Source organism: Pararge aegeria, chromosome 26, assembly GCF_905163445.1.
Source record: "Pararge aegeria chromosome 26, ilParAegt1.1, whole genome shotgun sequence".
Lineage (NCBI taxonomy): Eukaryota > Metazoa > Arthropoda > Insecta > Lepidoptera > Nymphalidae > Pararge > Pararge aegeria.
This window is the reverse complement of record NC_053205.1, coordinates 7,758,146-7,780,071: the sequence shown is the minus strand read 5'-3', so window position 1 is coordinate 7,780,071 and position 21,926 is coordinate 7,758,146. Positions and strand designations below refer to the sequence as shown.

Below are 21,926 nucleotides of genomic sequence, written 5' to 3'. Positions count from 1 at the left end.
TCCTACTGCAGTCCGCCGCAGAGTGGTCTATCGACATAGTTGTGGCTTGCGAGCCATATCATGTCCCCACCCAGGAACGCTGGGTTGGGGACATGTGTGACTCGGTAGTCGTTGTTACGGCGGGCGGCGCGGGCCCTCCCCTCTCACCTCTCGAGAGGGGTCCCGGGTTTGTGGTTGCGGGATGGGGACAGTACACCATTGTCGGCCTGTACTTTTCCCCTAACCGCACGCTGGCAGAATTTGAGGATTTCCTCGACTCAGTCAGCGAAGCCGTCCGCCGGCACAACGGAGGGCGTCCGCCTCCGCAACCTTAACGGCCGTGGCAGAATCGTCCAACCCGGTAACACGGAGTGTCACCGTTTTCGTAGGGCGGACGACCTCCGCCACTCCCTCCAATGCTATTCGGAGACGTTCCGCGAGCACCTCAGCCTGGTCCTGAGTTTGTTCTTTAGGCAACTCCAGTAGCCTGCCCCCGGTGGCAGAGCGGCGAATCCGCATCCCCGCGCCAATGCCAAGCTCCTCCAGATTTACCCTTCTCTCCGCCTGCTCCAAGACCTGAGCGTAGGTCACGCCTTTCCTGGCCGCCTCTGGAGCCAGGGTAATTACTACGGCTGCAGTCTTGGGCGGGGCCAGGTTGGGCTTTGGCTTGGGCTTAGCGGCCGCCGCGGAAGGGTTCTTCGGTGTTGCCGTCGGGAGATTGCTGGTGGGAGTCTTTTTGGCCCTGTTTTTTCGGGTCACCACCTCCGACCAGGTTTCTTCCTGCGGCGCTGCTCGGCTGGGGCCCGCCGTCGCCGGGGGTGCCCCAGGCGACGCTGAGGCCGGGCTCGCTCCGAGGCCGCCCGAGAGGCCCCGACCTGCCTGTGGAGCTCCAGCCGTACGGGGAGGAGCCGGGCCCCTTCTGTCTGAGGACAGCGGTGGGCGGACGACCCTTTCAGGAAGAAGGCGCTCCTCAATCCCTGCAAAACGGGCGTCCAACATCCTCCCAACTGCGGCCACTATGGAGGCTTTTAACTCCTCCAGGACATCCGCCTGCAGGGCCGAAGCAGGTGGCGCACCCGTTGCCGCTTTCTTCGCCGAAGCTCCCTCAGCTGCCATCTTCGAGGCCTCCCTCGCTGCCTCCTTGGCCATCGCGGTCTTCATTTCAGTGAAGTCCCGCCGATACGCCTTCTGCTCCGCCCTGATTATCTCCAATTCAGAGCGGAGGCGGTTCTTATCCGCCTGCAGACGGCGGGTTTCCTCGGCCTCGTTCCGCGTGGTGAGGGCTTCCACTATGGCCTGGAGTTCCGAGGCCGCCTCCTTGAACTTCTTCACGTACGTCCCTTTCAGATGGCTGGACTTGGTAGCCAACTGTATGATGGACGCCGTGCTCCTTCCCGCCCAAGCCCGCAGCTCCTGTGTGCCGAGCTTGGTGGGGTCCTCTCGGCAAGACTCCTCACTCGCCATCCCCTCCTCTGGGTCTAAGACCGTAGTATGGGCCGCCCGCCCCACCACGCGGTCCCGGAGGAACCGACTCAATCCGCTCTCCCTCGTCTCCTCCTCTGCCGCCCTAAGCTCAGCCGTCGCGCTCCCTAACCCATAGTTCCCCCTAGGAATCGGGGTCGTACTCCTTGAGACAGATGAGTTGCGAGAGCTTGGCGAGGCCGAATCCTCACGGCGCGAGTACCTCGCCACAATAGGGGTACGGGCAGAAGCTCCTCCCCTCACTGCGACCGCCCTGCGACGCGGGCGCGTTTCAGGACCAGGGGCACCATCCATTCCGGATGAGCCCAAGTCATCCGTCATCTCCAATGGTCCACCCGTCTGGAAAGCCAGGCGGGCCGACGATCAGGGACCGCACAGTAAAGTGCCAGCCGACAACCTCTGTTAACACTTAAAAATAGGTAACAATAACAAAGAAAAACAACTTAACTTTGACCCTCTTCAAACGGTCTTACTTATTTTAAACTTTGTAGTAGTATCGAGGACATCGACCTTATACACAACACTAATTTGATAAGATTATTTCATTTTTCAATTTACAAAATAAGATTTTTGTTGATTTATATAGTTTTCATCTATAGTAGATAAGGCAAGAATGATGTTAATTAACACGCTTTTATTAGCTTCACCTGTATGTATGTTTGTATGTAACCGACCCCTTTGAGCTCGATTTTGTCCCACTTTGAACGGTCAGATTTCTTTCAAACTTTGTAGACATATCGAGGACCAATGACAATACGCTAATCTGAGAAGATTATTCCAATTTTCAATACAAAAAATAAGATTTTTTGATTTTTTACACGCTTTTTATTAGCTTCACCTGTATGTTTGTTTGTAACCGACTTCTTTGGGCGCGATTTTGACCCACTTTGAACGATCAGATTTGATTCAAACTTTGTAGACATATCGAGGATCGATGGCAATACACTAATCTGAGAAGATTATTCCAATTTTCAATATAAAAAATAAGATTTTTTAGTTTTTTCGAACTATTAATTACAATTACTACAGCGCCATCTAGACCCAAATGTAAAAAACCCTAGACCCAAATGTAAAAAACCTAAGGCGTTTCCAACAGATGGCGTTCGCGTACCTAACAAATACCACAGAAAACATTAAGCTACTAGATGGTAGAGGGCGTTAGCTGTTACTTTTTAATGGGCTGTTTTAAATAAGTTATCACGGAATTGATAGTAGATTAGATCAAATAACAGTTTAAAAGAAACCAAACTAAAAAGTAGAAAATAAATAATAGTTTAAAAAAAATAAAAAACACGCTTTTTATAGAAAAGCGAACTAAAAAACAGAAAATCAATTTTAATAAATTTTAATTAAGAATAGTGTTAAAAATTTCAATAAATATAAATTAATAATAGTGTGAATAAAAAATATATTTTATTTAAAAAAAAGCGTGGGGTGCTTTTTAAGATATTATCAAAATAATAATCACTCTACTCATATCTGTCAATAAAATATTTACAACTATTGACACCATGCACCCCACGCTTTTTTTACAATAAAATATTTTTTTTATTCACACTATTATTAATTTATATTTATTGAAATTTTTAACACTATTCTTAATTTAAATTTATTAAAATTTATTTTCTATTTTTTAGTTCGGTTTTCTATAAAAAGCGTGTTTTTTGTTTTTTTTTTAACTATTATTTATTCGAACTATTAATTACAAATACTACAGCGCCATCTAGACCCAAATGTAAAAAACCTATGGCGTTCGCGTACCTAACAAATTCCACAGAAAACATTAAGCTACTAGATGGTAGAGGGCGTTAGCTGATACTTTTTAATGGGCTGTTTTAAATAATAATTAGAACTTGCATTTCGAGAGACACTCTGATCGGGCACTCAGCAGCACCCGCGTAGGGACTGTTATGGAATATTAGATCAAATAACAGTTTAAAATGAACCAAACTAAAAAGTAGAAAATAAATAATAGTTTAAAAAAAACTAAAAAAACACGCTTTTTATAGAAAACCGAACTAAAAAATTAGAAAATAAATTTTAATTAAAAATAGTGTTAAAAATTTCAATAAATATAAATTAATAATAGTTTGAATAAAAAAAAAAATATTAAAAAAGCGAGGGGTGCATGGTGTCGATAGTTATAAATATTTTATTGACAGATAATTGTAAAGTTATAATTATTTTGATAATATCTTAAATTAAGTATTTTTTTTTTTTTATTAACAGTATTCTTAATTTAAATTTATTAAAATTTATTTTCTGTTTTTTTAGTTCGGTTTTCTATAAAAAGCGTGTTTTTTAGTTTTTTTTAAACTATTATTTATTTTAATTCAAAACTAATATTTTTAGGTCATATCTCTAATATTATTAAAATTTGACAGTCCATGGGTTACCGATTTTTTTTTTTCAACTATAAATCAACTAAAAATCACGCTTTTATAAATAAACTGAACTAAACGGTAGAATTGTTAGGATTTAAATTTAACTAGATTATAATTTCCACTTCTTTGTAATTTTTTTAATTTAATCTTATTTTTGAACGAGACGATCGGTTGTCATTCTCCGATTGGTTGACGCCGCATAACGGCGGGAACCAATCAAACTTCTTGGATTTCAGAGTTTTCTTCTTGGCGGGTTGGATCGTTCTCTGGAGAGTTATGAAGTGAATTGCGAGGTTGTAAAACGATAAGTTCATATTTTTTTTATAATTTTTTATAATTTTTGTTTAATTCAGGTAAAACCCATCTCAATATACACGTAAAAAAGTAGCATAGTATTTTAAAAGATCTAAAAAATAATAAATGAAATGAAAAACATTAAAAGAAAAATACAAATAAAATATAATAAATTACCCCAAAAGAGGGTTCGTACCCGTATAACCTATTGTCATAGTTTATAAAGTAAAAAAAAAGTTTATAAAGTAAATTAATAAAGTGATATTTGTATGTTATGTTTATTTGCATCTTTTCGTGGCCTCATCGCTATCCTACTAAAGTTCTAATAGAAATTAGTTTGGGTTATTTTTACAAACGTAATTTTAGTTTCTTGAACTATTTATTTATTTTTAGACAGTAGTTTAGATCTGTAAAGGCTTCTAACGACATCTATCGGATTACCTACTTATTAAAATTATCATATAGAGTGCCATCTATATGATAATTTCCTATTGTAAAAAAATATAACAGATGGCGCCATTGTACATTATTCTTTAAGCTACGGATAATTTTATATTTTACAAACCACCGAAATACGGTCCATGGACTTTGCTTTATCCCGCTAAACTTAATTACTCAATGTTAAATTATTAGTTCAGTTCTTCAATTAAATTAGAAGGATTACTAACGTTGAAATACTAGCATTGTTTATTTTGCGTACTTTGATAGTGTTATGTCCTATGGGGTTTTGCATAGCATGGGGCAAAACTATATTTATATTGCTGAAAAGAGCTGAACGATCAATATATGTAACTTAAATCACGCGAATCCCTCCGTGGTAGTTTCAAGAAATAGGTATAGGTTAGGTTAGGTACTGTACTGTACTGTACCTAACTGTCATGTCATACTGTAGCTTCACAATATATTTATAATAATATAGAATTTGAAAGACAAAATGTAAGTTATATAACCAAATATTGGATATAAACAGTTGAATTACAAGAAATGGTCATAAATTTAAAATTAGTGTCATCTGCACATCGTCTGCGAAAGGTACAGAGTCATTTGTGAGATTGAGTATCCGCTTTTATAATATAATTCCTATGGTAATTTTGGAGTTTGGACCTAGCGAGGTTACTGTACAATTGATAAATTTCTTGATAACAAGGATGCTTGGAAGCATCAGAATTCGGTTTCTTCTATCACCAAATTGAAAATTGTATGTTATAAATATTGCAGGTAATATTGCTAGGAATGCTACAAAAATCGACGCGCCGCGGCGCGGTCTTGTACTAGTGTGAAAATCTCCTTAGCGCGATCTAAAATCCACTTTGCTACCACTAACGCCATCTAGTGTTAGCGCGGGTCAACATTGCGTTTGTTCATTGCAATTATATTGCAATGTCACAGTTCTTGAACAGCAAAATAAACTATTAAATTTTGGAGTTTTTCATTTCGGTTTTACCACTAGTGAACCATCTAATATAGTAGTGTTACACTCCTGGATTCACACAGTTTTAAAAGATATTTTAATTAGGTAGCCACAGATTAAAATACCTTATTTCCTTGGTTACATTCGAAGCATAACGAAGGCTGGCAGAAAAAAGAAAACACTGCATGCTAGTTTCTACCAACTGTTTTTCATAGATATGGGCTCTAGCCTTTTTTAATGATAAAATAAAAACACCACAATGCAAATAATAAGCTCGTTTATTCAAAAAACGCATTACGGGATGTTCGCGAGGTAGTCTTTGACGTGCGCGGGCTCGAGTCTGCGGAAACCGGCCGCGTCGCATATCCCCACCTCGATGTTGTCAGCCGTCATCGCGCCCTCGAACCCTTCTTTAAGGGTCAGTATCGCGGTGTGAACTGCGTCATCCAGCTCCAATTCTTCTGTATACCTGAAAGAAGTATACTTTCAATAAGTTATAATTTCATTACCGTGGGGTTAATTATTTATCTGTATTTAAACTCGTATGTTATCTTAATTGTTTATTCAATAGGTTGTTTTAGTAACTCTACATTTAATAAAGGTACTATGTAATTCTGCCCTTTCATAAGAAAATATAGGGTATTCTCTCAATATGTATTTGCAATTTTGACTACATTGATTTGAAGTAGTTTTCAAAAAAAACAAAGTGTTGGCTTTTTTGATGCTTACAGTGAGTTAAATGTTTAAAACTATTTGGAATTTGGAAATGCTTCTTATATTACTAATGTTTTAGTAATAAGCCTCACTTTACATAATAAACGTAGAGAAGGATTTGATAACATCCGTTTTAATGACTTATAGCTTTTTGTGGCAGTTCGTCTGGGGAAGTCCTACCGCCATTCAGGTGTTATACACCACCATACAGCCCGGTAATGATTCAAAGCGGTGATAGCGCGTTGGGTCCGAGCTCGACTTCAATTTCGGTAATGATTTGATATGATGAGACGCCTTTGAGAACATTCCGGAAAACTCTCAGGCATGCAGGTTTCGTCACAAATTTTCCTTCGCCGTTAAATCAAGAGATATTTTAATTGCATAAAACGCACATTAAATAGAAAAATTTGAGGTGCGTGCCGGGGTGCCATCACCGCTGTCTGCAATCTTTCAACTGATACAAGTATCCGTACTTGTTTAAGTTCATGGCCGCGAGAACAGATGGCGCTGTACGCCATTTGCATCGCGCTAACGAAAGTCTCAGTCAAAATGTATAAGGGTTGTGAATACTGCATATCATACTAATATAAAGTACTTTTGTCTTTAATTTTTGAAGAAGCTCAGTTGTCTGAACTTCAATATAAACAACTGACAATGTATCACGGATTTAGAAGCGTAAGGTTCAAGAAAGTTTTAGATGCGTGTCAACTGCCAACCCGGTAGGCGTATAGCAGTTATATTAAACCTATAACCCCAAATAGGTTATAACGCGTCGTACCGGAACGCTAGCTTAGCGGCACTTCTTTGTAGTTACCACCCGCAACCGGTAACTACTAACTAGTCACAAATTAGTGTCATCTGCATATCGTCTGCGAATGGTACAGAAGTCATTTGTGTGATTTAGTATGCGCTTTTATAATATGATTCCTAAGGTAATTTTGGACCTACCAATGAATGCATAAGTTTAAAGAATATGTTAAAACACATTTATTACTTGATTAATAATGAATTTCTCAATGACAAGGTTGCTTGGAAGCATCCGGCCTTTCATCTCTCGAAAAATAGGAAAATGAAAGTTAAAATTAAAAATGTAAGCATTTGATGTGGTAAAAGAGCACCTGCTGAGTTTCTTGCCGGCTTCTTATCAGTGGTAGTGGAAATAAATGAATTCAAAATTTAGAATTTTTGAATTTTTTATCCACGGCTATTCACCTCCGACCGGACAAGACCGAGCTCGCCGTCAGCATCACATCAGCAACACATCGGGGCTTCTCCCACAATGAGTTGGGGGTGAAAAAAAAATGCGAAGTGTGTACTTCGCATTTTTTTCTTAATACACGTATCACATTATAACCCTACTAATATTATAAATGTCAATGTAAGTTTGTTTGTTACGCTTTCACACAAAAACTACTTAAACGATCCTCATGAAACTTTGTACACATATTCTTGGAAGTGTTAGAAGTAATATAGGATACTTTTTATCCCGACATTAAGCTCGGTTCCTTTGGGAGAGGGGATGAAAGTGTTTGACGATTTTACACCATAACTCCGACAATTTATAAACGATTTAAAAAATTGTTTTTGTGCTATATAGAGGTTATAATATGTTTTCAATTTTGCAAAAACTGTGGTTGGAGATAGAGAACAGAACTCCTCAGTGGACAGCAGCAAACCCCTCATTTAAGGCTTAGCTATACTGAAAACTTGTTTTTTTTTTAAAACTACAACTACATTTAATGCCACATCAAAAAACAATACTAAAACGCAGACGAAGTCGCGGGCAACAGCTAGCTAGTCATTAGATAAATACAATATTTTAGCGATTCTTTGTCACTGTATTATATAACTATGTATATAAAATGACGGCCGATTGGCGCAGTCGGCAACGACCCTGCTTTCTGAGACCAAGGCCGTGTGTTCGATTCCCACAACTGGACAATATTTGTGCGATGAACATGAATATTTTTCAGTGTCTGGGTGTTTATCTTTATATTATAAGTATTTATGTACCTATATTATTCATAAAAATTATTATATAAATTATATCTGTTATCTAAGTACCCATAACGCAAGCTACGCTTACTTTGGGACAAGATGGCGATGTGTGTATTGTCGTAGTACGTTTATTTATTTATAATGATAAACTTGTGCATTTTTGCAGTAATTATAAATACCTTTTCTCCAAGAAAGTCTTGCCGTTGTTGAAGTTCTTGCCCATAGCCGTGGCCTTCCACGCGAAGTACGCGCCGGATGGGTCGCACTGGAATAAGTACGGGCGATCGCTGTCCCACCCGCAGATCAGAAGTGACACGCCGAACGGACGGACGCCTCTGAAAAAGGTGCATGTTCAAAAATATAGTTTTTTTTTTCTCCATTTTTTTTTATTTCAAGTAGGCCTAATATAGCACTTTTGAAACGTCAAGTCTGTATGTGTGTAGTGTATCTACCACCGGTTCGGAAGGCAGATTCTACCAAGAAGAAGCCGGCAAGAAACTCGGCAGTTGCTCTTGTCCAATATCAACAATTTAAATTTTACATTTTAAAATTCATTTTTCTATCTTGTGAGAGATGAAAGCGGAGCCGGATGCTTCTAAGCAACCTTGTCATTAAGAAATTCATTAATTGTATAATAACCTCACTGTAATAAATGTGTTTTAACAGATTCCTTAAACGTATGCATTGGTAGGTCCAAAATCACCTTAGGAATCATATTATAAAAGCGTATACTCAATCCCACAAATGACTTCTGCACCTTTCGCAGACGATATACAGATGTCACTAATTTATGACCATTTCTTGTAAGTCTACTGTTTATATCCACTTTTTGTTTATAAAGACTAAAATGTTGTCTTACAAATACTATCTTGTTATAAATATATTGTGAGGCACTGTGCCAATCAGACTTTGAAAATGATCCTTACCCGGACTGTGTGTACTCCTGCATGACGGTGGCTACTCGCTGCACTAGTTGCGCAGTGGGGATGGGCTCGTGGTACATGAGGAAGTACTGCTGAGCCATTTTCCTAGCCTGCGTCACCAGCAGCCGGTAGTCTGGCCCCATGCCAGAGTAGACCATGCCTGGAACAAGGTTGTATGTCTTATGATGTACACCTTTTGAATTGACAGTTTTGCCCCACCGAAAATGGTCTTACGCTATGCATAAATAAATATGTTCAATTATTGCTGTTACTAATAAAGCTATAATCATCATATATGTATATATTTGTTTTTTTATAATTTTTAGTACATTGTATTAATTATGTATTTAATGTAAAATAAATATGTATATCAAAATTTAAAAAGAAAATGGACTGTAATAATATAAATATTAGAAGCAAAAATAAACTTTTTGTGCTGTTTACTAGGCTACACAAAATTGCAAATTCATTCAAGGGCAATTATATATTATTATATAACAAATTACAAAATGAAATCTTTGAGATGTCTCTCAATCAGTTCAAAGTTTATATTAAACGTAAGCTTACAGAAAAATCCTATCATAATATTGAGGATTACTTAAATGACAAAAAAGCTTGGGTGTGAATTGCTCTAGCTTCATAGCTTAATATAAATTTACTGGAAGATGGTGATAACAAAAAAAAAGTTACCCAGCTAAGTTTGTTGTGGGCTCTTAGACCAGGGCGCGTTTGGAACCCTCGTAGCTTTAGATTTAAGTTGGCGAACGAAGTTATCACCATCCCCTTACAATTATGTAAATAAATATGTATGAACGCTTTATAAGTGCCTGTGATAGGCCCTTCATAAATAAAGGAAGTTTGAATTTGAATTTAATGTATATTTATATCTTTAAGACATATCTTGTTCAAATAGGATTTTCAAGTGTCACTCCACAATGGCTAAGAGCAAAAACTTTGACTCCCAAGTAATTTAGAAGCATTTATTGCGAAGCTAATTCTACGGCTTATTCTTCCACTGCAACATTTATTTATTTATACTCTTTATTTGTACACCACTCAGAAAAACGAGACAAAAAAAAGAACAAACACATGAAGAATGAAGTAGGATACAAAAGGCGGCCTTATCGCTAAGTAGCGACCTACCGACAACGTGTCCCAACAACACACACACACGCAACATACACAGCGTCTTCGCCGGCGAAGACGAGGGCCCCGATTTCTGACGTCATCCGGACGTGGATCCTTACCACGGTCACGGGGGCGTTCGGACTAAACAATGATTAGTCCAAAAGTCCACCAACAGTCAGATTAACGTCGAACCGAGCCGAGGTCCGAGTCCTCGCAGGAGGCACCCTCGGGTCGACGTCTCCCATACTCCCCCCCCGATGTCGTCGAGCCCTGGGGCTCTTCTCATGGCGAGCTTTCGCGCTCGCCCCACTCCCCCGGTGACGTCGTAGCAACCCCTTAGGTGGTTATCGGCAAGTGTCCTTCCGAAAAAGCAAGTAAGTAGCGACATAGACATTGTAGCACTAGAGTTCACAGGTTCACAGGTAAATCCTTTTATTAATAAGATACAGCTCCAAACAGTTATTAGGTAGAAATATATGGTATTGTAATTTTAAACAATAGATAAATATATCATTATCATTATGTAGCTTTAGGATTAAGTTGGCGAAAGAAGTTATCACCATCCCCTTACAATTATGTAAACATGTATGTATGAACGCTTCATAAGTGCCTGCGATAGGCCTATATGAATAAAGGAATTTTGAATTTGATATCAAATAATATTCCATTCAATTATATTTGGGTTATTAAATTGCATGACATTTAATAATTTTTACTATTTGTGTTTTTGGAAGCAATGTCAATATTATAAATTCTGAAATCTATATAAAAACTTTAGAACTGTCGCTATAAGACTGAAATAAAAGTCATCTCTCATTTAAATCGTAGAGCTGAGTAGAAAAGGGCTTAGGAGTGATTGCCACAGAGTCGCTGGTTACTTATTTATCTATATTTAATTCATAAAATTGCATCACATTGATGCAATTGTTTTTTCCTTAGTGTCATATAATTTTACTGATTTCATTCAATAGATAGCTAATATCCTAAACACACCAATTACAATATTTTGTATATTTATTTTACTAGCTCTTAATTTTATACTAATTGGAAGTCGTGTGCACAAGAGTTTTAGCTTAGATTGAAACTTGATATTATTTATAGTTATTACCCGTTCGGAGTGACTTATATGAAATAAATAAATAATATAATAAAACAGTTTATCAGCAATAAAGTTAAAGTCAAAAACATTTATTCAAGTAGGCCCATAGGTGGCACTTTTGATGCGTACATAAGAATTACACGGTAGTGAGATGATGGCGATAACCACATTCGTAAACTTAAAACTAAAGCTACGAGGGTTCCAAACGCGTCCTTGTCTAAGAAGAAGCCCACAACAAACTTAGCCGGGTGTTTTTTTTTGTTATCACCATCTCATAATGTCATTTTAAATTATTGGAGTTATACAAATGTGGAATGCCTTGCCTGAATATGTAGTGACTGCAAAATCACTGGCACACAGACTGGAAACACCAAAAGACAAAGGGCACAAGAAATGATGCATCACCGAAAGCTGCTTATTCTATTATAGAATAATAATAATATAATAGAAGCATTGATAACCCAGTGGGTAGGACTTTAACTTCCCTTTTGGAGGGACAAGTTCAATTCCTAGCAATTAAAAACATCGCGAGGAAACCTGAATGCCTGTGAGTTCTTTTTAATGCTCTCAATAGCATGTGGAGGCCACTCAAATTCAAATTTCTTTTATTTGAAGTAAGTCTTGTTTATAAGCACTTATGAAACATCAAGTCAGTCTGTTTGTAGTGACTACCACCGGTTGGGAAGGCAGATTCCACTGAGAAGAGCCGGCAAGAAGCCCAGCAGATTGCTCTTTTCTAACATCCTTTTGTGGTTTAACAATCTTTAGAATTTTTCTCTTTAGAAGTTTTGTGAGAAATGAGTGCGGAGTGGCCTTCTTCCAAGCAGCCTATTCATTAAGGAATTCATCAATCGTGTAGTAACCACAATTGTTTAAATGTGTTTTAATATATAGTTTAAACTTATAGTCTAAGATCCCACTGCAAAATCACTACGTTCATTAAGTAGTGAGTCAAATAAACATTTTTACATACTTTTATGAATAGGAGAATACACTGATAACACCGCAGCCAGTCAAAAGTGGCCACAAGTAATTTTAATTAAATTAATGTTAATTAATATTCAAAAAAAAATTTCGTTCACCTCTCTTTGAAATAAAATATCATCCACCTCATAACAATTCATGTAAAGAATTCTAAAATCCATAGGTGCCGTTGCACACTCGGCCGCAACTACCTCGCAGCCAGGTGTAAGCAGGTAATATTTTGATATACATTTATGACTTACACAGATGTTCTTTATATCAAATTAAAGCTAATTTTTTGTTCTAATATTATGATATATTTCTGCCTGTGAAAAAATAACCGCAAATAAGAAGTGCTATCTGTTAAAAACGCGAGATATCCGAGATAAAATGAGAGAGAGTTAGCGCGCAACGCCACTTGTTAGATGAGGATGGCGAATGCCAGCTGTGTGAGTATTTAAAGCCATTGCGCATGCGTCGTTTGTTTGACTCACTACTTAATGTTTGTTTGACTCACTACTTAATGAACGTAGTGATTTTGCAGCGGGATCTCGTACTATTAGGTAAAGGTAAATTTAATCTTACCTTCAGTATCATGTTATAAAAGCATTTACTCGTCCTCACAAAGGAATTCTGCACTTTCCTACGACAATATGCAGATACCACTGATTTATGTTTGTTTCTATTAAGTTGAACACTAATGCATTAAACAGGCCTTAACCCCTTCTCATTTTGCGAGACCCGTGCAGTATAGTGGACAGGTAATAGGTTGATATGTTGATATAGAAATACGAAATAGACATACCAATATGTCCTGTTATCATCTCGACTTTGTTGACACTGTGTTCATCGTAGAGAAAACTTTTGTGCTTATTCTCAGTAGCAATCACTACCCCATTTGATGCTGAAACAGAGAATATAACAGAGTTAAAATATGCCTGAAAAGCTAAGCTTTTCTACACGAAATAAATAGTGCATAATCAAAAAGAAAATATCATTTTTTTTTATTTAAAATCTCCGGGGATGACTAAACATTAACCTAAAAAATTCACAAATAAATACCTTTAATACCCACGGACGTCCCGCCGGCGGCTACAGCGGCTAAAGCATATTCGATTTGCACCAATTTACCTGACGGGCTGCAATGAAATAGCATAAATAATAAGTTTTCGACCAAAAAACACTTTCTAAGTAGGAGTTAAAATACACCGGTGTTACATTAGTTTTACAAAGCATTTTATGAAAAACTTAAAAAGCCCGGATAGATTATAAGTCACTGCGTTCTTTTTAGCGATAATTAAATGTAAAACTCAAAAAAATACCTAAAAGTTGTAAGAGAGAAACTGTAGCGCTCAGACGCCATGATTACAAAGCAAATTGTCAAATTTGAAAACTAACAAAAGACTAAAGAACACTGCTATAGACTACACTATATATCACTAAAAAAGGTGCTGCATCATAAGCACAGTATAGTGCACAGTACACATATAGTGAAAATTACAATTTTATGCTAATATTATGCTATATTTCAAGAAAATCATTATACGTTCCTTTTGTGTGATATCTTACTCTTAAAAGAGAAGAAGATTATAGAAAACCTTTACGTCAAAATTGTTACTTACTGGTTTCATAAACAAAAATCCAAGTACTCTAATCTGCTAAAATTTGTTGGCTATACATCCGACCAATAGGAAATTAGAGTGTTCGCTCAATAATGCGCGCGCACGATTTCAAAAATATATGTCATACAGGGAAGCTATTTTTAGTTTCCGTATTTCTAAAAACTGTTAAGCGTTACGAATAACGAAATAATGTCTAACATACGCGGCGTCTCGCCCTATTCCGAAGCAATGTCTGATACTCTAGAGAGAAATAGAGGGGAGAAGGCGCTTCTCACGAAAACGCCATCTCAAAGTCAAGTGTTTTTACATAAAACGAATAGTGTTAAAAATTACTCCGATAAGAATGGAAACGATGTTACGAAAGCCTTGCATAAAGGAAGAAGGACTTTTGCGTTTTGGACCCTCGTCTGCCTGTTGTTTGTGTTGGCTATTGGAAATTTGGTGTTAACATTTACGATACTCGCAGTCTTGCGACTTGGTCAAGGTATTCATTTTTTATGTATATAGGCGAGCAAAATATATATTTTAATTGTTTATTTTATCTCCTTCGCGATCCGTCTGCTTGTTAATATTCTAGCATACGCCATAGCGGCCATAACAGGACACTTTGGCACAGGATCCATGCTGCTCAAAATGGGCATAATTGATGACCCTACGTGTAGGGCCTGCAACGAGGACGTCGAGTCCAAGGAACGTCGAGTTTGTGAATGCGACGGATTGGCTAGAAAGCGGTTGGACCTTTTGGGAGTGGCCTATCCACAACCAGAGGATTACTGTGCCTCCAATCTAAAAGCTTTAATCAAACTCTTAGAGTGGATATTTGAAGCTATATAGGGTGAGGGGATTCAAGGACGGGGCAAGCACAAAAGATCCTGGAGGGTCGAAGTGCATCCGCTGAATCGGGCCTCATTACAAGATAGATAGATAGATAATATTCTATTGAAAAGTCACTAGTATCCGCCCTTTTGCGTAAAAAGTTTACCTTAGTTAAATTCAGCAATTCAGTAATGTTAAAACCCGCAAACCTGTGTTAGCTTGGTGGGTCAACGCTGTAATTACCTCTCCTATTTTAGAGGAGGCCCATTCCCAGCTGTGGGCATTAAAAGGATCATAAAATCATATCTGTTTCATCACCCGTCATTTCTTACACCCGTTTTACTCATGGGAAATAGAATGGACCTATAAATAATATAAATTAAAAGCCTTATTGGTCTGATGGCTGTCTTGGATTAGGAGGTCCTAGTTTCGATTCCTGGGTCGGAAAATTGTTTGGTTCATTTTTAAGTTCAAAAAATCTTTGAAAATTAACAAAATAATACTAGTAGTTCTAGAAGGAAATCTGTCACAATTTTGTAGTGGGCCCGTGTTAATATGATAGAAAGAAAGAAAAGAAAAGAAAGAAAAATCTTATTTATTGCCACACATTTGTGTTATAAAATTGTTAAAGTATAAAAAAAAAGAGTGACAAAGGAGCTGGCTCAGTATAGCTGCATACTAAAACGCGCAGCACTGGTTTTCAGCCAGTCCCATGATGAAGCCTGGACGCCTACACCTCTGAAGTATTTGTCTGTTTATATCCAATGGTTATCTATTTTTCATCAAGTGGGACATGTTCTTGGTACAACAATTATAACTATAATAAAATAAGGAGTTTGGTGTTCCACAGGTCTGGAAAGCATGGAATTCCTTCCAGAGCACAATGCAATGAAATTATTCGGCTCAGCAAACCTAGACCATGTGTACAAGAGAGATGGTCTGATAGAGAGCTTCCGAGACACACCTATGTCCTTAACGAGTGAAAATGGATCAGTGCTGTTTAATTTACAGACAAGGTAACTATTGGATAGAAGCAGGCGTTACTTTACTTTGCTATACTCAGCGAACAGCAGGAGATGCTGTATGGTGTGATCTAAGTTACCTTAACAATTATTCATTGTAAAGTAAACATCTCCTGCGAATGCTCTGGTTTGGGAGCACAACGTGTGTAGAGGGTACTTTGAAGAGGATCTGTGTGGTGTGGAGTATACGGATTGAAGAAATTACAAATTACAGAGTATATGTTAACAGAGTATAGCAAATTAAGCTTAATTTTCATAACACAAGGTAACTGATAAACATAAATGTTCCAAGATTATTATGAAAACTAGCTATTGCCTTCCTGGCGCTGCGGTGAACTCTGGTTTTACGTGGAAGGTCATGGTGCCCAAATTGGAAATTTATAATTTCTGAATTTTCACTGGTCCAGTCGGGTGGGAGGCTTACGTGCCGCTATGCGATTTGGAGTTCCGGTACGATGTCACGTAGAAACCGATTACGGGTATGAGTTTCGTATGTACACGCGTTAGAAGCTATACTTATTTGGCGTAACAAGATAAAAATTGTATCTTACGCATTACCTATTTAAAAATACTACACTGACAATAAAAAAAAGGTATATAATACAGTGAAAGTTTTAGTATAATGCATTATCTAGTTGTCTCATTATCGGACATCGTAATTCACACCCAAGCTTTTTTATCGATTACGTAGTCCTTTATACTATAATAGAAGTTTTCTATACATGCCAAAAATGCATCAAAATTGCGTTTTCTCTACATGCCAAAAATGCACCAAAATATTGACAATTGGCGTAAGCAATTAACGTAGGTCAGTTCTTGTATAGGTTGTCCCGAGCGGAGACAAAGCTGGCGGTGAACTCGTCTGGCGTGTTCGTACGCGGAGTCAGTTCCCTGGAGCTGACGGATCCTGACTCCGGCGAGCAAGTGTTCAGTACGGCAAGCGCGGCGCTCACGCTCGGCAACTCTCTCAACAACCTGAACGCTAAGGTATACTGTTTTAAACTGATGAAATTTGTTGTTTTAAATTGATGAATTTTTTAATGACAAGGTTGCTTGGAAGCATCCGGCTCCGCTTTCAGCTCTCACAAGATAGAAAAATGAATGTTAAAATACAAAATGTAAATTGTTGATGTTGGAAAAGAGCAACTGCTGAGTTTCTTGCCGGCTTCTTCTCGGTAGAATCTGCCTTCCGAACCGGTGGTAGAATCACTACAAACAGACAGACTTGACGTTTCAAAAGTGCTTATATTAGGCCTACTTGAAATAAATGAATTTTGAATTTGAATTTGAAACCCCCGACGCCGACGACTAAGCGATATAAGTGTGACGTGTCTGTGTGTGTTTGTCTGCGGCATCGTACATCCCGAACGGATGAACCGATTTCGATTTTGAGGTAGCTAGGAGCGTTTTTAGCTATGTTTGATGAAAATCTGTCCAAGATGGCCGCCGCCACGAAATGGCGGACATTAAATATTATTTCATAGATTCCTCAATAAAGCTATCAAATGGCACAGCGTGCTTATTATGGAAAAACCCCTCCCATTGGGCGAGGCCTTTAGTCCAACAGTGAACTATTATAGGCTATCGATGATATTGTATCACCTCTGACAGTCGGCGATTGGCGCAGTGTGCAGCGACCCAGCTTTCTGAATCCAAGGCGTCGGTTTCGATTCCCACAACTGGAAAAATGTTTGTGCGATGAACGTGAAAGTTTTTCAATGTCAGGGTGTTTATCTGTGTATTATTTATGTATATTATTCATAAAAAGCGGTGCGGATTGAAGGACTACACACACCTTTGAGAACATTATGGAAAGTTCTCAGGTATGCAGGTTTTCTCACGATGTTTTCCCTTACCGTGGAAGCAAGTGATATTTTAATTACTTAAAACGCACATAACTCGAAAAGTTAGAGGTGCGTGCTGGGACTCGAACTTGGCGCCCCGAAAGTGAAGTCGAGCTCCCACCCTCAGTGTAAAAAAAGTTGAAGAAATGGTTGCAAGGTAAAAATTTCTTCTCCGTAGATGATTTTTCCAATATGACAAAAACAACTGTGTCATTTGTATTTTATTTTGACATTGAACACGAATTATCAATAATTGTTTCTGATTGATATCTTAATATATATAAATCTCCTGTCACGATGTTTGTCCGCGATGGACTCCTAAACTACTTAACCGATTTTAAATTAAATTGGCTCACCGTGAGCGGCCTGGTCCAACTTAAGAGATAGGATAGCTTAGATCTTCAATTATAGTCACAATTTTATTTTATTGCAAATTATTTGTCTATAATTAATTGGCAGTCACATGTTATATATATATACTACTATACTCATTTAAAGCTTAGCGATACTGAATACTTTAAAAACAAAATCAAACGCAGACGAAGTCGCGGGCAACAGCTAGTATATATATATATTTACTCTAATTATTATTCAGTTGTTCAGTTGACAGCCGGTTGGCGCAGTGGGCAGCGACCCTGCTTTCTTTGTCCAAGGCGGTGGGTTCGATTCCCACAACTAGAAAAATGTTTGTGTGATGAACATGAATGTTTTTCAGTGTCTGGGTGTTTATTTGTATGTTATAAGTATTTATGTGTATTATATTCATAAAAATATTAATCAGTCATCTTAGTGCCAACAAGGTTCGCTTTCTTTGGGGCGATGTGTGTATTGTCGTAGTATATTTATTTATTTATTTATTATTACCGCAATTGTATTATTGTACTGTATTAAAATTGCATGTTTTTAAATTGATTCTATGTGTTAATTGCAACCAATGGTTTGTATATTTGCACGCCAGCTAATGGCAATACACTGTGACTTCGCAAATGATATTGAAATTACATCTATGTAAACGTGTGTATTATGCAAATAAATATCTATCTATCTATCCATCCATCCATCCATCCATCCATCCATCCATCCATCCATCCATCCATCCATCCATCCATCCATCCATCCATCCATCCATCCATCCATCCATCCATCCATCCATGTCTTCTCCCACAGTTTTATCAAATCTCGAATTTCATTTCGATTTCACAGCAAGTGTCAACCAAACGTATATCATCCCCGGTAGACGAAGACCTTACCTTCAGATCGGAGGCGTCAGCCCACCTACGAGGCGCCGAAGGCACCCACATGGAGTCCAAGGAGCTGTTCTGGAAAGCCGACCAGGATATCTACCTGAAGTCCATAAACGGGTCCGTGGTGCTGAGCGGTAAAGAGGGGGTGTTTATAGATGTTAGATATCTACCCATCGCTTTACCCCTAAATAAGACAGAAAAGTTTCATGGTACGGGGCAGTTTAAAGTGTGCGTTTGTATGCCCCAAGGCAAACTGTTCCGTATCGCTGTGCCCAACGGTCAAAAGGTCACGTGTTCACACGTTAATATGACAGATGATATGAATCCATGCGCGTAAACATTACGTTATATTTATTACGGATTTAAACCGGTTGTAACTGAAATTATCCGGAAAATGTTGGTTAATAACCGGTTTATTTTAATGTACTGTGTTTAACCGGTTATGAGATTGAACAAACCGGTATGCTATAGGTTACCGTTCTAATTGAGAAAAAGATTTCATAACGTTTAATAAACATTAATTAAGCTATTTATGCAAGACGCGCTAGTCACTTTAACAAATGCCTTACCTGTTAGTTAACCTTTATTTATTTATTTATTCATAAGACACACCAAAAAATTATTATAACAACATTCATAAAAGAATAAATTTTGTGATACTTCGCTGCTACACTGCGAAGAACGAATAATGGTATAAATTATACAACATCTTTTTGAATAGATTTGTGTCGATTCTTATAAAACAAAATGTTTAAATAGAAAAAGCTTCGTATTAGGAATAACAACTATTTAGGTATCTATAATATGATGACACTTTTGCCTAAATTAAAAAAAGCAAGCAATTAAAAAAAAATGTTGTGCATGGAATAACTAATGGCGATCTAAACGTTTCAGCTTCAGATTACTCGTACTTTTAATAATAAATCACAAAAAGAACTGTAATTGAAGTTTATACAACCGGTTCATTTCTATCGATTGAGTGCAATTATTTAAGAACCGGTTTCTCTGTTTATCCGGTTTCACTGTTTAACCGGTTAAAAACGAAACTGGAACTTTAACCGAAATAACTCCACTACCGCGGTAAATGACCCAAACCGGTATGAATTTTTTTTCGGTTTCTGAGCCCTGGTTTTTGTTGATTTAAGAACGCTGTATCAAACCGCTCTTTAACCGGTTTCTTGTACATGTACACAATGTCTAAGAAACTTTGAACTGTTTTCCTCTCATGTGAATTTATCGATGATTTGAATTCTTGCGGGGAAACAGTATTCTATAATAGGAAATTGTGGTAGCTAAATCCGTTTTAGGGTATAAACCGGTTTTGACCGGTATTTATGTAGGTTTGGTTGTCTTAAGAAGGCTCTATCAAACCGCTCTTTAACCGGTTTCTTGCACGTGTCGTCAAGAAGATCCGAGACACTGGGCAATTTAAAGTGGGTTTGTATGTTCTACATGTAATTTTTTCGTATATTATCTGTGACCAACGGTTAAAAGGTCACGTGTTCACATCATCTGTCATATAAACTATGACAGAGGATTTGAATCCTTGCGCGTAAATTTACTATGAAATTGTGTAATCTGAATCCATTGATCGGTTAAACCGGTTTGAATCGATATTTTTGTAGATATAATTGTATTTGGAACGCTACTTACGCTAGTTTTTAACCGGTATAAATAACAATTATGTATATGCAGGTTTGGTAGTTTGAGAAACACTGTATCAAACTGTTCTTTAACCGGTTTATTGCACGTGTAAACACACGCATTTAAATAAACTTATTAACCGTACCTTTTAGGCGTAGTGATAAAGATTTCTTCTTTAGGTTCAGTAAATTTATAGTCGTAATAATTAGTGATTACATTACGATTGTTAAAAAACTACTGCCATTATATTCTAAGGACAAAGGTAATGAAGTTTGTTTTATTATTAAACGACTTCAAAAAAGGTGGTATTTTTGAAGTTATACTTCTTTTGGCGCGTTCGGGAAAACAAGATGAGAGTAAATTTTTAAGATGCGCGCGCACACCGTCACTAAAAACCGACACCCTGAAGTTAGTGTACACTTTGAATTTTCAAAGTCTGCGGGCTCCTTCCGGTGACATAATTGATTAAATTGTCCAAAAATCTCAAATTTTAATGTTGAGTGAAACTAGGTTTTTTTCGGATAACTAACTGTCTGTTAGTGTTTCAAATTTTCTACAAACGTAGAATAAGGCGAAAGGTAAAATTTTTGAAAAGATTATTTTTTTTACGCTTAAGTATAACTTCTAACGCGTGTACATAAGTACATAACAAAAAAAAACAACCATTCACTGTTGACGCACGCGGCAGTGAAACATTCCGCGTTTTTCAACATTTCCCTTAGGATCCGTTTGTTTTAATAAATGGCCGACGTTGCTCTCCATCCTTTCAATTAACAATTCCAAAAATCAAGCTGAATGCTTAGTTGGAGCGTTAAGGGAGAGCAAACAAACACACAAAAATATAGAAACACATTTTCGCATTTAATATTGTCTATAGTAAAATACAGTATTATATAAGTGCATTTTTATTGTTACTTTTATAGTTGTTGTTAATGTTACAAATATATTATGATAATAAATTTTACTAACAAAATAATTGTTATGTCATTTACCTACGGTACCTAATACTCAGCGGGGCTCCATATCGAAGGAAAACGTAGTAAGTCGAATTTGTTTGATCGAATTAAACTTAAACTGAATTTATTCCTTAGGAATTCATGAAATAAATACTTTTACCTACTGCCATGTTTTAAATCCTCAATGAAAGATTCTGATCCAGTTAGCATATTGCCAACGTTAAAACATCCAATGTCATCACAATATCTAGCCATTATATTATCGTCCAAACGGATTATATAATGTTGTACTGAATATTAGTATAACTAACATTCATTAAAACAATTGTTTTTTTTTCGATCTGCAAAATGCGCAAAGGGTTTCACATGGACGGCCAATTTTTTACTACTCGTTGCGTGGTAT

The 21,926-nt window shown here is 37.5% G+C and overlaps 3 protein-coding genes across 3 annotated transcripts; 1 reads left to right on the top strand and 2 right to left on the bottom strand.

The window, feature by feature from the left end:
- Positions 1 to 261: 261 nt before the first annotated feature.
- Positions 262 to 1,782, bottom strand: LOC120635168 (translation initiation factor IF-2-like). Its single transcript, XM_039906102.1, has one exon. The coding sequence runs from the start codon at positions 1,780 to 1,782 to the stop codon at positions 262 to 264; it is 1,521 nt and encodes a 506-aa protein (XP_039762036.1).
- Positions 1,783 to 5,810: 4,028 nt separating this feature from the next.
- Positions 5,811 to 13,811, bottom strand: LOC120635466 (proteasome subunit alpha type-2). The gene is made up of 6 exons (XM_039906490.1): positions 13,698 to 13,811; positions 13,438 to 13,514; positions 13,181 to 13,279; positions 9,189 to 9,345; positions 8,442 to 8,597; positions 5,811 to 6,019 (listed from the first exon to the last, which is right to left on the bottom strand). The coding sequence occupies exons 1-6, from the start codon at positions 13,736 to 13,738 to the stop codon at positions 5,845 to 5,847; spliced, it is 705 nt and encodes a 234-aa protein (XP_039762424.1). The 5' UTR covers positions 13,739 to 13,811; the 3' UTR covers positions 5,811 to 5,844.
- Positions 13,812 to 14,142: 331 nt separating this feature from the next.
- On the top strand, positions 14,143 to 20,885 carry LOC120635478. The gene is made up of 4 exons (XM_039906502.1): positions 14,143 to 14,481; positions 15,664 to 15,829; positions 16,660 to 16,822; positions 18,883 to 20,885. Exons 1-4 carry the CDS (start codon positions 14,187 to 14,189, stop codon positions 19,258 to 19,260), a joined length of 1,002 nt encoding a protein of 333 aa, XP_039762436.1. The 5' UTR covers positions 14,143 to 14,186; the 3' UTR covers positions 19,261 to 20,885.
- Positions 20,886 to 21,926: the final 1,041 nt, after the last annotated feature.

Bases quoted from the DNA above. Each gene is read 5' to 3' on its own strand.
- LOC120635168 (XM_039906102.1), bottom strand. From the start codon at position 1,782: ATGACGGATGACTTGGGCTCATCCGGAATGGATGGTGCCCCTGGTCCT.
- LOC120635466 (XM_039906490.1), bottom strand. From the start codon at position 13,738: ATGGCGTCTGAGCGCTACAGTTTCTCTCTTACAACTTTTAG. The intron at 13,515-13,697 runs GTATTTTTTTGA...ATTTCATTGCAG, and splicing joins TTCTCTCTTACAACTTTTAG to CCCGTCAGGTAAATTGGTGC. The intron at 6,020-8,441 runs GTATTTATAATT...TACTTCTTTCAG, and splicing joins AAGACTTTCTTGGAGAAAAG to GTATACAGAAGAATTGGAGC.
- LOC120635478 (XM_039906502.1), top strand. From the start codon at position 14,187: ATGTCTAACATACGCGGCGTCTCGCCCTATTCCGAAGCAATGTCTGAT. The intron at 14,482-15,663 runs GTATTCATTTTT...GGTGTTCCACAG, and splicing joins AGTCTTGCGACTTGGTCAAG to GTCTGGAAAGCATGGAATTC. The intron at 15,830-16,659 runs GTAACTATTGGA...GTTCTTGTATAG, and splicing joins CTGTTTAATTTACAGACAAG to GTTGTCCCGAGCGGAGACAA.